At 38.3% G+C, this 13,497-nt stretch overlaps 1 protein-coding gene across 14 annotated transcripts in view; it reads left to right on the top strand.

Moving 5' to 3' along the window:
* The window catches only part of ACACA (acetyl-CoA carboxylase alpha), a 249,149-nt gene that overhangs the window by 204,908 nt on the left and 30,744 nt on the right, over positions 1-13,497 (top strand). For all 14 annotated transcript variants that reach the window (XM_031966554.1, XM_031966551.1, XM_031966547.1 and 11 more), the window contains 5 exons: positions 2,071-2,214; positions 2,789-2,909; positions 6,294-6,390; positions 9,503-9,599; positions 10,240-10,375. In XM_031966554.1, the coding sequence (XP_031822414.1) occupies positions 2,071-2,214; positions 2,789-2,909; positions 6,294-6,390; positions 9,503-9,599; positions 10,240-10,375 (595 nt within the window). The remainder of the gene's footprint in view (positions 1-2,070; positions 2,215-2,788; positions 2,910-6,293; positions 6,391-9,502; positions 9,600-10,239; positions 10,376-13,497) is intronic.

The raw sequence follows: 13,497 nt of genomic DNA, 5'->3' as shown, positions 1-13,497 counted from the left end.
TTACATTCATAAAATCAGAGCCAGAGCAGAATTGGGCTTCTGTGATTGACAGGGTTTTTACTTCCATTAGACTCCACCCACTCCTCACCATCAACTGGCTGCTTTGATTTTTTTTTTTGGGGGGGGGGAGGGGTTGGTTTTTGGTATGTGTATGTTTAAAGATATAAATGAAACAGGTATGTAATGCCCTCTGCCTGTTAGAAGGACTAAAGCCGTAAAAATAACAAACGGCGTGTATTTGCTAGAATGTCAAAGTTATGAGTTTATTTTGTAATGATGTGCTCCTGCCTTCATGAGGTAAACTGGCCGTGGCGGAGGTGTTATTAGTAATATGGACTCAGTGGAGCAGAAAGCCGAGTGACCGAGAGATCAGTGTATCAGTCAGTGAGAGGGCAAATGGAAAGAGACAGCAGGAGAATGAGAAAAGAGCCAGAGTGACTGGGCTGAGATTAAAGACAGAGCCAGGAGGAGAATGAGTCCAGTGGTCACAGAGACATAGTGGGCCCTTTGAATGCCACTTTGGGAGGGCTACCACATGTGCATGCAGTGTAAGTTTTTGCAAAAGGGATAGGTATTATTTCTAGGCTCTTCTTTCTCTATCTCTCTGTCTTTTTCCCTCCCTCCTTTCCCTTCCTCCCCTTAAGCAATGTTCCATCATCCTTTCTCAGATCTTAAATAGATCCAAGGCCAGTAGGGTCAGGCTGAGGTGTAATATTTTTGGTTATCAGCTTAAACTTGCCTTTGGAGGTTTTCTCTGTATTTGAATTTTGGCTAGGTTATGGTCATAATTGCAAAGGAAGCTTGTGAGCTGCAGAGCAATGAAAATGCCTGAGGACTGCAGCCTTTGGGTCCTGGTTTCTGGTTTTTTCAGCCACTCTTCAAAGAAAACCAGTGAATTAAAGGAACTAAGAGACTTTCTCTTCTCCCCCATTCTCACCTTTCTTTTCTTTTTTTCTTTCTTTTTTTTTTTTTTTTTTTTTTAAAGAGGGAAAGGAGTGGGAAAAGAAAAGGTGAAATACAGTAAGCTCTCTACAACTGTTTAGAGCTCTCCAGGGCTCTCCCAGATGACTGGCAATTACTACACACTCAGCAGCTTGCAATAGTCACTGATCAGGCTGCCTTGCTTCCATCTGCCAGGTCAGAAAACCTCCTCCCAGAAAGAAATTATTAACCAATCTTCAAGGAAAAAAAGAAACCCTACAATTTCCAAGTCCAGGGAATTCCCCACTCCCCCTTCTTTTTTTTTCTTTTTTTTTTACTTTAAAAGAAAGTTTGTGGTTTCCAATTGTAGATGCCCTTTGAGCCCCCCAGGAGTTGATTCTTTTCAAAGGAATGTGGAGGTGGGGGTTGAAGCTCTTAATTCCCTTGGGTATTGGGGAGAGAAGCAGGCTTGGACATAAATCACTGGCAATGCAGCACACAAAGAGCAAGAAGAGAAGAATCCTTGGTTGGTCTGTGAATTCATATGTGACTTCCTGTGTTGTATCTGGATCCTGCCAGTCCTTGATGAGGGACCATTTTCTACCTTAAAAAATTAATGCAAATGGCATTTGTATCTTTAAAAATAAAAAAGAAAGTTATAAAATGACCTTATAGATTTTCTTCAACTAGGCTTTGTTAATGAACATTGGCTCTTTTCTGGGGGCTTTTTTATGACCCCTACCTGGCCTGAAAGTGATGGTGCTACCTTGTTTCTCAACTTGCCAATGTCCCCCAAGTTCGCTATTTTAGAGGGCTACATTATGCCTTTGTGGTAGAACGGGAAGGGGAGAATTGATATTTGTATCTGTGGCGCTTCATAATGGGGAAAATGGATTGTTTTTGATTAAAAAGCAACTTCCCACAAGAGATGTCAACAATGAATTCTTTGTTTTATATGTCTTCTTTGTGGGATAGTAATCTAAGAAGACCACACAGTTAAAACTCTATACTGTACCAGGGGTCTGCTGTCCTCTTCTTATTTTAGCAAATAGAGAAGGAAGCATTGGTTCTTGAACATTAAAGTTATGTATTAGTGCCCACTCTGTGCTAACACGTCAGCCATTACCTTTCTTTTCCTTGGTTCCTTAGGTGCTTGGGCGGGAAGTATATACATCTAATAACCAGCTTGGAGGCATCCAGATTATGCACAACAATGGAGTGACGCACAGTACTGTATGTGATGACTTTGAAGGAGTTCTTACGGTCCTACATTGGCTGTCCTATATGCCCAAGGTAAGTGCTACTGCTGACACAAATTGGAAAGCCTACCCTTTAAAGTATCCAGGTGTCATTGCCCATTATTTAAAGGATTCTTAACATTAAAATTTTTTATCCCTTTTGCTATTGACCCTACTTTGACTTAAAATCTTCACTTGCAGTATAGCTTTGGATTACATTGATTCAGCTTCCTGAAATCCTTTCTTGCCCCATGAATTTTTATGTCATATATAGTTAGTTACAGAGCTCTGTATATTAAGACTCTGGGTTTTGGACACACTTTCTTTATACAATCTTTTCTCCCATTTGATTACTGAGAATTACACAATATTGCTTCCTTGAAATCAAAAGCAGAAGGGCCACAATTTTTTCCCCCAAAACTCTCAATGAGATTTACAATCTGTATATATTTCCCTGGACTTGACAGGTGATTGGGGATGTTAGGAGATTACTTTAAAAACTGGAGCTTATAATTCCACATGTGGCCTCCTGTCAGTTGAATCCAGCTTTTGTTGCGGAATTTGAATATAGGAAGCTTCTAACAGCTATGTGTTTTTTGGTACTTTTCCTCTCTCCAATCTCCTTTTAGAATGTGCACAGTCCAGTTCCTCTCCTTAACTCCAAGGATCCTATTGATAGAATCATCGAATTTGTCCCTACAAAGGCCCCCTACGATCCCCGCTGGATGTTGGCAGGACGTCCTCACCCAAGTATGTATATGTTTGTTATACCCTCTGAGACTTAGCATCTCCCATTCGTCACACAAAATGTCAGTTTATGTCTATTTCCTTTTTGCTACTGCATGGTCACTGTGTGATTTGTACACAGTGGCTTGTGGCAGAGGAAGAAAGACTGCTAAATATGTAGTTTTGAAAGAAGAAGGCAGGATTTTGATATGAGCAGTTATACAGAAGTAGTGAAGTTCATCAAAGAGAATATCCAAAGCATAACCGTCTAAAGCAACAATAGGAACAAATGAGATGTAGCCTAAAAGTCAGTCCCTGTTAGAGCGCAGTCCCTAAGCTCAGAAATCTAAGTTATCTTTATAAATGTTCCTTTTCTTCTTTGCTTTAAATAGCATTTTATAGACAAAAAATTTTAAATCCTAACAAATATTGTCAGGCATAGAGATCATACCTAATCCCTGAAAATAAATAACATTGAATCAGATAATATTGGAATAGTAGTTTGATTTTGCATTAGTACATTTATAATCAATTAGTATCATGCCTACTTTATATGATACTTTATTATTCTTTTACATTGTTGATATTCCAGTACTGTATTTCTTCTGGGAATTTTTCAGAACTTTAAATTCTTTCAACACTAGGCAGTCCTAGAGATCATCTGGTTGTCCCACCACATTCAGATAGATTTCATGTATTCCATTTGTGAAAAATTGAGGCTATCTGAAAGAAAAGAGATCTACTCTTAGAAACCCTATCCACTGTTTGAATAGAAATACTATTGGGAAGTCCTCCTTTCAAATGAAAGTTTTGGCTATTTTCAGGTTTTTTTGTTTTGTCTTTTAGGAATTTGTATTGTTTTGAGTTCTCAGATGTAGCTATTTTAAAGCTATTTATATATATATGAAAGAAAAAAGAATAGCTGCTAAAGAAATTTCATTGAATTTAAAGACAGTTGAACATTTAAATTACTTTAGAGAAAAATATCTTCATAGTGAGGTTGAAAGGTAAATTGCTGATTCTTTACTTTATCAGATGACTAGAAGTTGATTGATTTTTTTTTCCCTTTATTTTTCCTTTAAAATTTTACTTGTAATCTTCAAATACTTTTCATTAATCTTAGTAAAAATAAATAGTTTCACATAAAGCACATCATAGATTAGGAACTTTTATCAGCATAATGACTAATCACAGCTCTGGAGAACTGATAATAAGACATGTTACCCATGTCCTGATAGAGATGTATTCAATGCAGAGTGAGACATGTTTTGTTGAACATGACCAATGTGGGAATGTTTTCTTTGATTTATATATGTTTGTAACAAGGATTTTGTTCTCTTTCACTCCCAATTAGGTGAGAGAGTGAATGGTTGTTAATTGAAAAAAAAATCTTTTACAATTTTTTTTTTTCAATTAACAACCATTCACTCACCTCTCATTAACAAATATAAATTAAAAATGCAAATTCTAAAAAGAAAAAGAAAGAAAAAAGAAATCGTCTCATAGGCAACTTTTCCTCCTAATTTTGTACTATAGAAATGATAAGGATCATGTATCTAAGATTCCTCTCCAGTCTTAAGATAAATTGTGTCTTTCTCTGGGTTTGAAATCTCTCCCTTTGGAATTCACAATAGGCTCTAGTGACTATTCCCTTGGGGGAAAAAAAAAAGGACCCAGCTGAGCTGAGTTGTAAGTTCTCTGAACTAAGTGCAGCCGAGGCTTTTGGGGAACTGTAAAGCCAAATTGCCACAGCAATAGCTCAGAAATGACAAAAGAAATCTGTAAGGCAGAAGGTTGGGGTTTTTTAATAGGAGAATTATTAAAATTCTAAAATGACTTCTATATTCATTCCATTCTTGAATTAAGTAAGAAGCATAAAATGATGTAATCATAAAAGATTCAATTTTTAAAGGCCCTGATGGACATTGGCAAATTACTGGCTTGATTTGAGATGATCAAAATTTAGGAAAGGTGGAATTGGGGTAAGGATGAGGAGGATAGTTTAAACATATATGTCCCTTTCATGTGTGCTACAAAGTAGGGGGTCATTAGCTCAGAATTTCATGGAGTAAAATGAAATTTGCAGTAAACTAAGTTTGCCATTTTTTGGATAATATTTTTTCATCATCTCCCCTGTAATTCATCCTCTTGTCTGTGTGCTGCTAACACTCGCTCCCAAATCAAGTGACTTCAGATTTTAATTTAGTGGAAGCGTTAAGGAAAGCAGATGATTCCCCTTGATAAGTTAAAGCAGATATCTCATAGGTGAAAAGTTAAAGCCATTTATTAGAAGAGATAGTGCTGTGATATTCTTCAAACTGACGCTCGACACGAGACCAGAATCTAAACGATCAGCTTTGGGCTCACGATAGAGAGATAATTTTGAAATGGATGATCACATTTTACACTGGGGCCATAGAGGTAAGGAATGTAGAACACAGTAATTACAAGTTTGGTCTTGATAAAACACTCTCCATCCTGTTTAAGTCAGCAGAGGTTAGCTTGCTCGGATCTCCACTTTTAATTGGTTTTGGACTTGGGTTTTTAGGGGGCGGAGGGCCATGTTCAAATTAAAACAGTCACTGAGAAAACTGCGTGCTAAGGGGACAGTCTTGGAAACATTTATTTGCACAAGCTTTATAGGGGCTTGGTCTGATGCAGAAACCTGTGGAACAAAAAGTTTTCGAATGAGATGCTGAAGGTAATATGATTTACTAGTGAGGGGAAGCCTACGTTCTAGAAGGAATATTGGCTTTAAATGTGTTCATGATGGCTGTTATATTTACCTTGTCAGTCAGCATGCAGGAAGTAGAAATGCCCCCCCTCCCCTTTTTTTTTTCAGGTTGGATGTATTTTGTTGGCTCTAAATAAAATAATTAAAATTTTCTGAGATTTTGACTCTCTCCTTTTCTCCCCAAATTCAATGCCTTGCCATTCAGACATCATCTGATCATTTATGCATACAAGTGATCATCTTCAGTTTTGTTTTAAAAAAGTCAGTGGACTTAAGAGAAAATTGTAAGGTAGGTTTTAAAATAGAAATAGGCATTTTGAAAACATATTTAATGACTTGGCTGCCTTTTGACAAATGTTTGTGGTGTCTTGAAAAAAGCCAAGTTATTTATTTAAAAGCATGCAAACTCTCTCTGCTATCTGAACCCCATCGTTTAACAATAAATGATGCCTCTGCTGATAAATGACTCTCTTTATGCAGACTAGCAAATGAAATAGGAGATGATGTCTGAAGGCAGATGAACGTTCAGCAGCCTAATGTTCACATGTATTATCATTTATTTTTTTCAAATAAAACGTAAAACACAAACTCAAAATCCAAGTCTTTAAATTCTGGTGTTGGAGATTTTTTTTTTTTTTTTGGACCTCTCTGATCATTTTGTCTTCTTTCTATAGCCCAGAAAGGTCAGTGGCTGAGTGGCTTCTTTGACTATGGCTCCTTCTCTGAGATCATGCAGCCTTGGGCACAGACTGTTGTGGTTGGTAGAGCCCGGTAAGACTTCTGTTGCTTGATAAATGTTTTTTCTTATTTTCAACTAAAAAAACAAACAAACCCCAAAACCTTTCCATACAAAAGCTCTTGCTGATATTTCTATTTTTACCTAAGATCTTCACCTCTTTGTGTGTGTCGTAGATCCCTTGGTCAGGCAGGTGAAACTTGTGTGCCCTTTTCCAGAATTATGTTTTTAAATAAATGAGTGAAAAAAAATTAGAGGTTAGAAAAAATTAAGGTATCATTTTTTCCCTTCTGAGTTCATAGATAATGCCCCATTCTAAATCTATCCATGGATCCCCAAGTAAGAGCCCCAACTCTAACTTTCTGATCTATGGTCTTACACAGGTAGCCTAATTAAGCATTGCTTCCCCAGGGATATTTTTTGTGTGAGTCAGATGAAACTTTTCCTTCTGATATTGAACTTGGACACCTAGGCTCCTCATAAGACCAAAACAAAAGGGCATAAAGGAGGTGGCAGCAGGTAAATCAAATTCCTGTAGCTTTGTGGACCATGGGAGAACTCTCCCTTAGTGATATGAAGATTATTTATGAAATAACCTCATTAGATGGCTCCATAATCAGATTTGATTTATAAAATAAAGTTTAACAAAATCTGTAGGTTGCTGGGATTACTTAAAATTAAATTGAACTTTCTATTAAATTTTAATACCTACTCTTAAGGAGAGGTATTCCTTGCATGGAATAATCTGCATTGCTCCTTGTAAGAAGCACCTGCCAAGACTGATCTTAATCTTGTTCTGCACTGCTGAGACATGCTGCCCTGGGGACTGGTATCTGGAGCTCACCTTCCTCTCAGTAGCAATCATTTTTCCTTATCTTTGTGGAAAGTGGCATCTGCTTGAGATTCTCCAACATGCCACATTGTCTTTAGATTTAGATTCTGGCCTTGAAAATAATTCTAGGTTTTGTGGTTCCTTCATGCCAGAAGGCAGTTCCCCTTCATGTTGGTAGCAACAAGGAGCTGTCAAATAGTGAGTCTCATATATAAGTTTTTTGAGTTTGAAGGACTTGGAGCTAGTTACAGAGATTGCTGAAGCTCACAATGAAAGGATTTTGGATTTCTTTTAAGTCTACTACCTCATCATGGTAAACAGGTGTTTGAAACTGAGTTAAGTCATGTAAAAATATCTAGCGAACATTATACCCAAGAACAAAAAGAGAGAAACAGAGGCTGGTCCTTCTTATCCTTCCAGGTCTGCCCCCAAAATCCCATTTTTAGATTCTGTGTTACCAACTCCCTTATGAGCTTAAGCAAGTGTAACTATTCTGCTATTTCTCTGGAGAGAAAATATTCAGATTTAAATCCCAAGAGCCTGTCAATTTAAAGGGCTTTGAGATCTTTCTATAGAAAGCAGATAATAAAGCTTCATCTATTTTATTGTGTTTGAAGCAAACAACAGCAGAATTTTCCCTTAGAGTAGACATCTCGAGAGAAAGCATTTAGCTCTTGTTGTTTGTACTCGTTTACAGCAATCCCTTGCCTGATACTTTTTTCCTTTATATTTGACAAGTTCTGAGCTTCATTGTGTTATTCTCACATGCACATGCACATGCATATGCACGCACACACACATACACACGTATATAAAAAAAATGAAGCTTCTTTTCAAAAGCAATGGCATTTCAAAAAATAAATATAAATGTATTCTTCTGGGATTGTTACTGTAAGTGCTGCCAAAACTCATCTTTGGTATGTATGTTTGGAATATGTGTGCTATTGGCTGTAAATTGTCTTTTATTATTCCATGGCACCTTGTCCAGGGACACACTATAAAACAAGATGTAGCATCTTCATGTGCTAGCCTGATAAAATTTATATGAAGTATAATGGAAAACAGAAGTTGTTCTGAGCTGTTTTCAAGTTCAATAAATAACTGTAATACTCGGATAAAGATGTTCTTTATTAGGTCACATGGGCCCTAATATATAAGTTATAAGTTACCGATTTAGGGTGGCTTTTGCAATTACAAGTTTCCAGCTGGATTGTTAATCATTGGGAATAGGAATATTTCCAAACCCTCCTGTGTACCTCCCGCTCGTTGTCTGTGCTGTCTGGAGTGCTTTGCATCTGATTGGGTACAGGCAAGTGATGGGGGCAGGGGATGAGTGGTCCCTGCCTAGTCCCCAACAGGTCTTTTGGGATGAGAGAAATCTATTTCTAGTTGCCATTGTAATGGGTAGTCTATGGGGATTGAAAAACTAACATATCTAGCCTCATCCCTAAGGAACAGAGCTGTGAAAGCTAAAATTGAACCACATCTTGGAAAGTCGGGTTCTTTTTCTACCATAGGATCATATCTCTCCATCCCCCTATAGTGTCATTTCTGGGCTTTCACCAGATAAGCTTTGTGAGTAGGATCGGGTTGGAGAGAAGCAAAGAGGCCACAGGGACCTTGGAGTTCTGTTCAGGCATTTTAAATTAATCAGCCCATGTGTACCTGGAGATGTATCTCCTGCTACCACTCTTCTCAGTCTATGGAAGTTACCTCTGCCACTCATTCCAAGTGCAAGCAAAAATTAAGGATTTTTCTGTTTCTTTGTCTTTTGTTACCTTCCACTACATAGAGTCGCCATACATACAGTCTCATCTTTCCTGGTAAACCAAATTTATTCTCATTGAAACAAATAGACTTTTAAGACAAAATAGCATAGGATTATAGCTGTAGAACTAGACTTTAGGGATTATCTAGGCCATAGCTCTTAGGATGAGCCTGGCTTGTCAGTTGCTTCATTTCCTCCAGAACTCTCATCTTGTGTTCTGCTTATCTCTAATTGGGTGGTAGTGCTTGATGTTGTTTGCTGTGGATAAATATGGCCTGACATGGATGTTTTCACAAATTCCATGACCCTTTAGTTTATTTGTCATGATGCCCATTTGGTATTGAATCTAGGCCACATATGTGGCACCTAAAAAAGCTAGATGTTCTCTTCTTTCTCTTAGAATTAATTGTTTTTCCTTCCACACTGCCCTCTTCTCTCTCTGCCCATTCTTCCCTCAACCCCCCATTCTGTTGTGGGATTTAAAAATAAATGACTAGTTGTAGAAGGGTAACATGTGTGGATTCCTCTGTCCATCATCTGTTTTCAGGCTGGGTGGAATACCTGTAGGAGTTGTTGCCGTAGAAACCAGAACAGTGGAGCTCAGTATCCCAGCTGATCCTGCCAACCTGGACTCTGAGGCCAAGGTATGTCATATCTGGGGTATGTTGTGCATCCATGTAGATGCTTCAAGCCACAGTCTTCAGAGTCTGTGGCCATTATTGAGACTTTACACTCTACCAGTTTTATTATAGGAGAAGTGTCAGGGGCCTTAGATATTCAGGACTACCAATAGTCTAGATGATGAGATTAAATAGATTGAGGGTTATTTTATGCCTGAAAAACCAGACATTTACCTTATTTCAACTGTAGTACTGCAGTCCATTCTCAGAAGAATCACAAGCTATATTGATGTATATGTGGAGGGAGGCTCTATGCAGCTCACAGTCTTCAAGGGGTCTGCCCCATGCTTTGCCAAATATACTGGGAATGAAATTTTAAAAGGAATGGATTCTAGATACTAGAGGGAGTAGTAGGAACTTAGCAGGAAGGAAAAAACCTCAGGTTCAAGTCCCAGCAGTGGTGTTCACTGGCTGTGTAACTTTGTACAACTTGTTTGACCTCTCAGTCTCTCTTTGTCTGTCTGATGAAGATTAATAACTTTTAGTGTGGAATGTAGGAATCCAAATCACTTTTTCCATCAGTAAAGCCTGATTTACTTTAAAGAAACTTTGTTCCTTACACTGTGTTCTTAATAATGTTTATTTCTCTGACTTTTCCCAACAGATAATTCAACAAGCAGGACAGGTTTGGTTTCCAGACTCTGCTTTTAAGACCTATCAGGCCATCAAGGACTTCAACCGAGAAGGGCTTCCTCTCATGGTCTTTGCCAACTGGAGAGGCTTCTCTGGTGGAATGAAAGGTGATCTTCTTTGATACTCTGCCTTTATGCCAGAGACCTTTCGTGTATTTGGAGAAAATGAAGGGAGGGAGGGAGCAGAAAAATGGCAATATATTGAATAGCTCCATGTGAACTTTGAAGAATACTTACCAAGGACATTGTGAGCATGTCTGATTGCTGCTGCAGCTTGGAACTCAGCTCTCACAATTGCATTTCAAATAGTATACTTTTATTACACACTAACAGAATTAAATTTCATTCTACTTCTTCCCTTCCAGAAGTATTCCTTGAGAAAGTTATCCCATTGAGATTAAAGATAGATTCTTGATTAGAAGAAATAAGTGGATCCCATATTAAATGACAACTCTTTGTGGCAAATTGTGATGTTTACATAATTATTTTAGCCCCACTCAGGGCTTATAAATTCCAGCATGTCTTACCATTGTCAAAAAAATTTACCCTTCAGTGGAAAGGACATACTTTCATTTGTTCTAACGTGAAAGTTGATTAATCCATGATTGACCAGGACTACCCTTTTCTGAGTGAACATGGGATAAAGAGCATTTACTAAAGAATAAATTATTTGCTTGTATGTATAAAAGAGAAAGCTTTTTTCTTAAATGCTTAAAATATTGCAGGAATTATACTTAATGCTGGGAATGTAAATATGAAAAGCAAGATAGTTCTTCCATTAAGGAGATTACAATCTAATAGGAGAAGATAATACTTAAAGGAAAATGTAGTCCAGGAAAGATAGTCTCTCAGGAGTCATTGAGTTGGTGAATTTTTGTTTATGGCAGTCTGTTTATATGATCTTTCCAGAAGCAGTGGTTTGATTGATCTAATTCCTGTTTCCAGAGCAAGAGGTTGGGAAGGAGAATAGGCAGAGATTCAGGATGTACCCCAGTACATCCAGGTTGACAAGGTGACCTGGGAGGATTCTAGGGTCTAGGGACCAAATAGATGAAAAAGCTAATTGGGTTGGTTTGCACCAATCATTCAGTCATCCATTAAGTGACTTGACTTCAAGAAAGGCATTCCAAAGCAAATTGGATTCTATTCCTTAGCAACTTGAGGTATGGACTTTGCAGGTCCAGATCCTTTGTGGAGGGTACTAGACAGTAGCTCTGGGCAAATGGAAACATGTCTTGGATGGATGGCTAGATGGTATGTGATGGTTAAGATGAATATGGAGAGAAAATGGGATCCTTCAGTTTAGTGAGGATATTGCACTTAATGCCTGTATAGAGACCTTGGAGAACATATGATAAGGATATAGACTAGTGAATATGTCATTTAACTAGGAGTAACTTATGTTGTACACAGTTGTAGGTTGAGACCAGTGGCAGAATGTGGTGGATGTAGGAGTCCAAATAAAACACACTTGAATGCCAGTCCTCAAGAACAGAGGCAGTTGTTCAAGTGAGGTAGAGGACAACTTTTTATGCCACAATTCTTTCCTATGCTTTACTTGGAGAGTCCTGGTCTCTGGGATAATTCATTTTGTTCTCTCCCTATTCCCACCCTCAAAGAGATACTGTTCCCCTAACTCCCCAAACTGAATAGATTGGCAGATGTGCTGGGATAAATGAAGGATGTTGCTTGAGCACTGGCTCACTATTCTTTTTAACCATAATTCATAATTCTTTAGCTTGTTGAGCATGATTTTTCACCTGATCAAGATACTTGATTATAGTGCTGTGTGATGAGTTTACCTAGAACCTATGCAAGTACTTGGCCCATGTTAGCTGTTAATGATATCAATTTGAATGGAATCCATCCGGTGGGGTTTTTAGAGTTGACTTTAATTCTGACATCTGATGAAGCTTGTTGTGGTCACTCTCGGGGTAACCTCAGGCCTGCCACTTGGGGACAGAGCCTCATTCTTTGCTTCATGCTTCGGCCAGCTCCCAGCTGGACTGCCTGCCCTAGCACAGTTGGCACCGTTTTTTAAAGTTAGGTCTACAGATGAAAAATTCTAATATGAATCCAAATCCCTTTGAAAATAACTAAACTCTGCCTCCTACTCTCTCCCTCTCAGCATATTTTTCTAGGTGATAATGTCTTGTGGGCATTTTATACTTTTGCTGATCAACAGCTTACTTTAGTTCTATGGACAGTTGGGTCAGGCAGGGCATCCAGGATCCAGAAGCAAGCTATTGGCCTAGGATAGGCTGAGCCCAACTCTGTGTTCTGGAGTTTGGTTTTAAAACCACCGACTGGAATTGGGCTTGGAACCTTACAGTGGAAACACTGCATTTCCATGTCACTTGTTACAAATAAGCTTTGGGAAGGTTACAGGAGTGGAGGGTAGGGACCTAGGTAGGTATAGGCGGGGAAAGAATAGTGCCTTTTATATTTACATACAGGTTAGGATGTTTTCTCCATATTATCTCATGTAAAGGGACTTGGGTAGAGAGCCTCTCGTCATTTTCCATGTCCCTTGGGGAGATGTTTGCAGTTTTGGTTTCAGTACTGGCTGGGGATTATACAGGGAGGGAAAATAAACAATTATGCTATCCCTCAGTGCACACAAACACACAGCCAGGAGCCGACTGCACTGTGGGTAAAATGACTCCAAAATTGTGTGTAATGAGTAGGAAAAGATTAGAGACAGCTCTTGCTATGCTGAAAATTGACATTAGTGGAGGGAAAAAAAAAAAACTCTTTACTAGGCGGCCTAGGAGGTCTAATTCAAGCAGTAAAAATATAAATAAATAAATAAAGGCATATCAAGATGGTATTGGGGCTTTTTTCCAATGAGCTCTATCTGGCCGGAAGGCTATTCAGCATAATGCAAAATTAAATTATAAAAACTGACTGAATATTTAGATGGAAGAGCCATTTGGAAGCAGTTTATTTAGACGAACCGGCAATGACCCACAACAGGGAGACATCAAGCGTGAAATTTACTAGAAATTAGCACCAGGGTCCCAGCCTCAGCATGAATAGTTTGATAGGATGCAAATCCCAGTGATATTAAGCTGCTTCACTGCTGGTGCTACAGGGTCACTCTCAGTTGGCTTTTCATGTTATACTTATTATTTTTTCCTAGGACAGGTTATAAATAACAATAAAAAAATGTTTATTGAAAACTTTAACTGGAATGAAAGTCTGTTTTAAATCTCTGATTACTTGGATGT

The sequence above is a fragment of the Sarcophilus harrisii genome, chromosome 4, assembly GCF_902635505.1.
Source record: "Sarcophilus harrisii chromosome 4, mSarHar1.11, whole genome shotgun sequence".
NCBI lineage: Eukaryota > Metazoa > Chordata > Mammalia > Dasyuromorphia > Dasyuridae > Sarcophilus > Sarcophilus harrisii.
The sequence above is the reverse complement of the archived record's forward strand: the minus strand, read 5'-3'. Positions and strand labels throughout refer to the sequence as shown.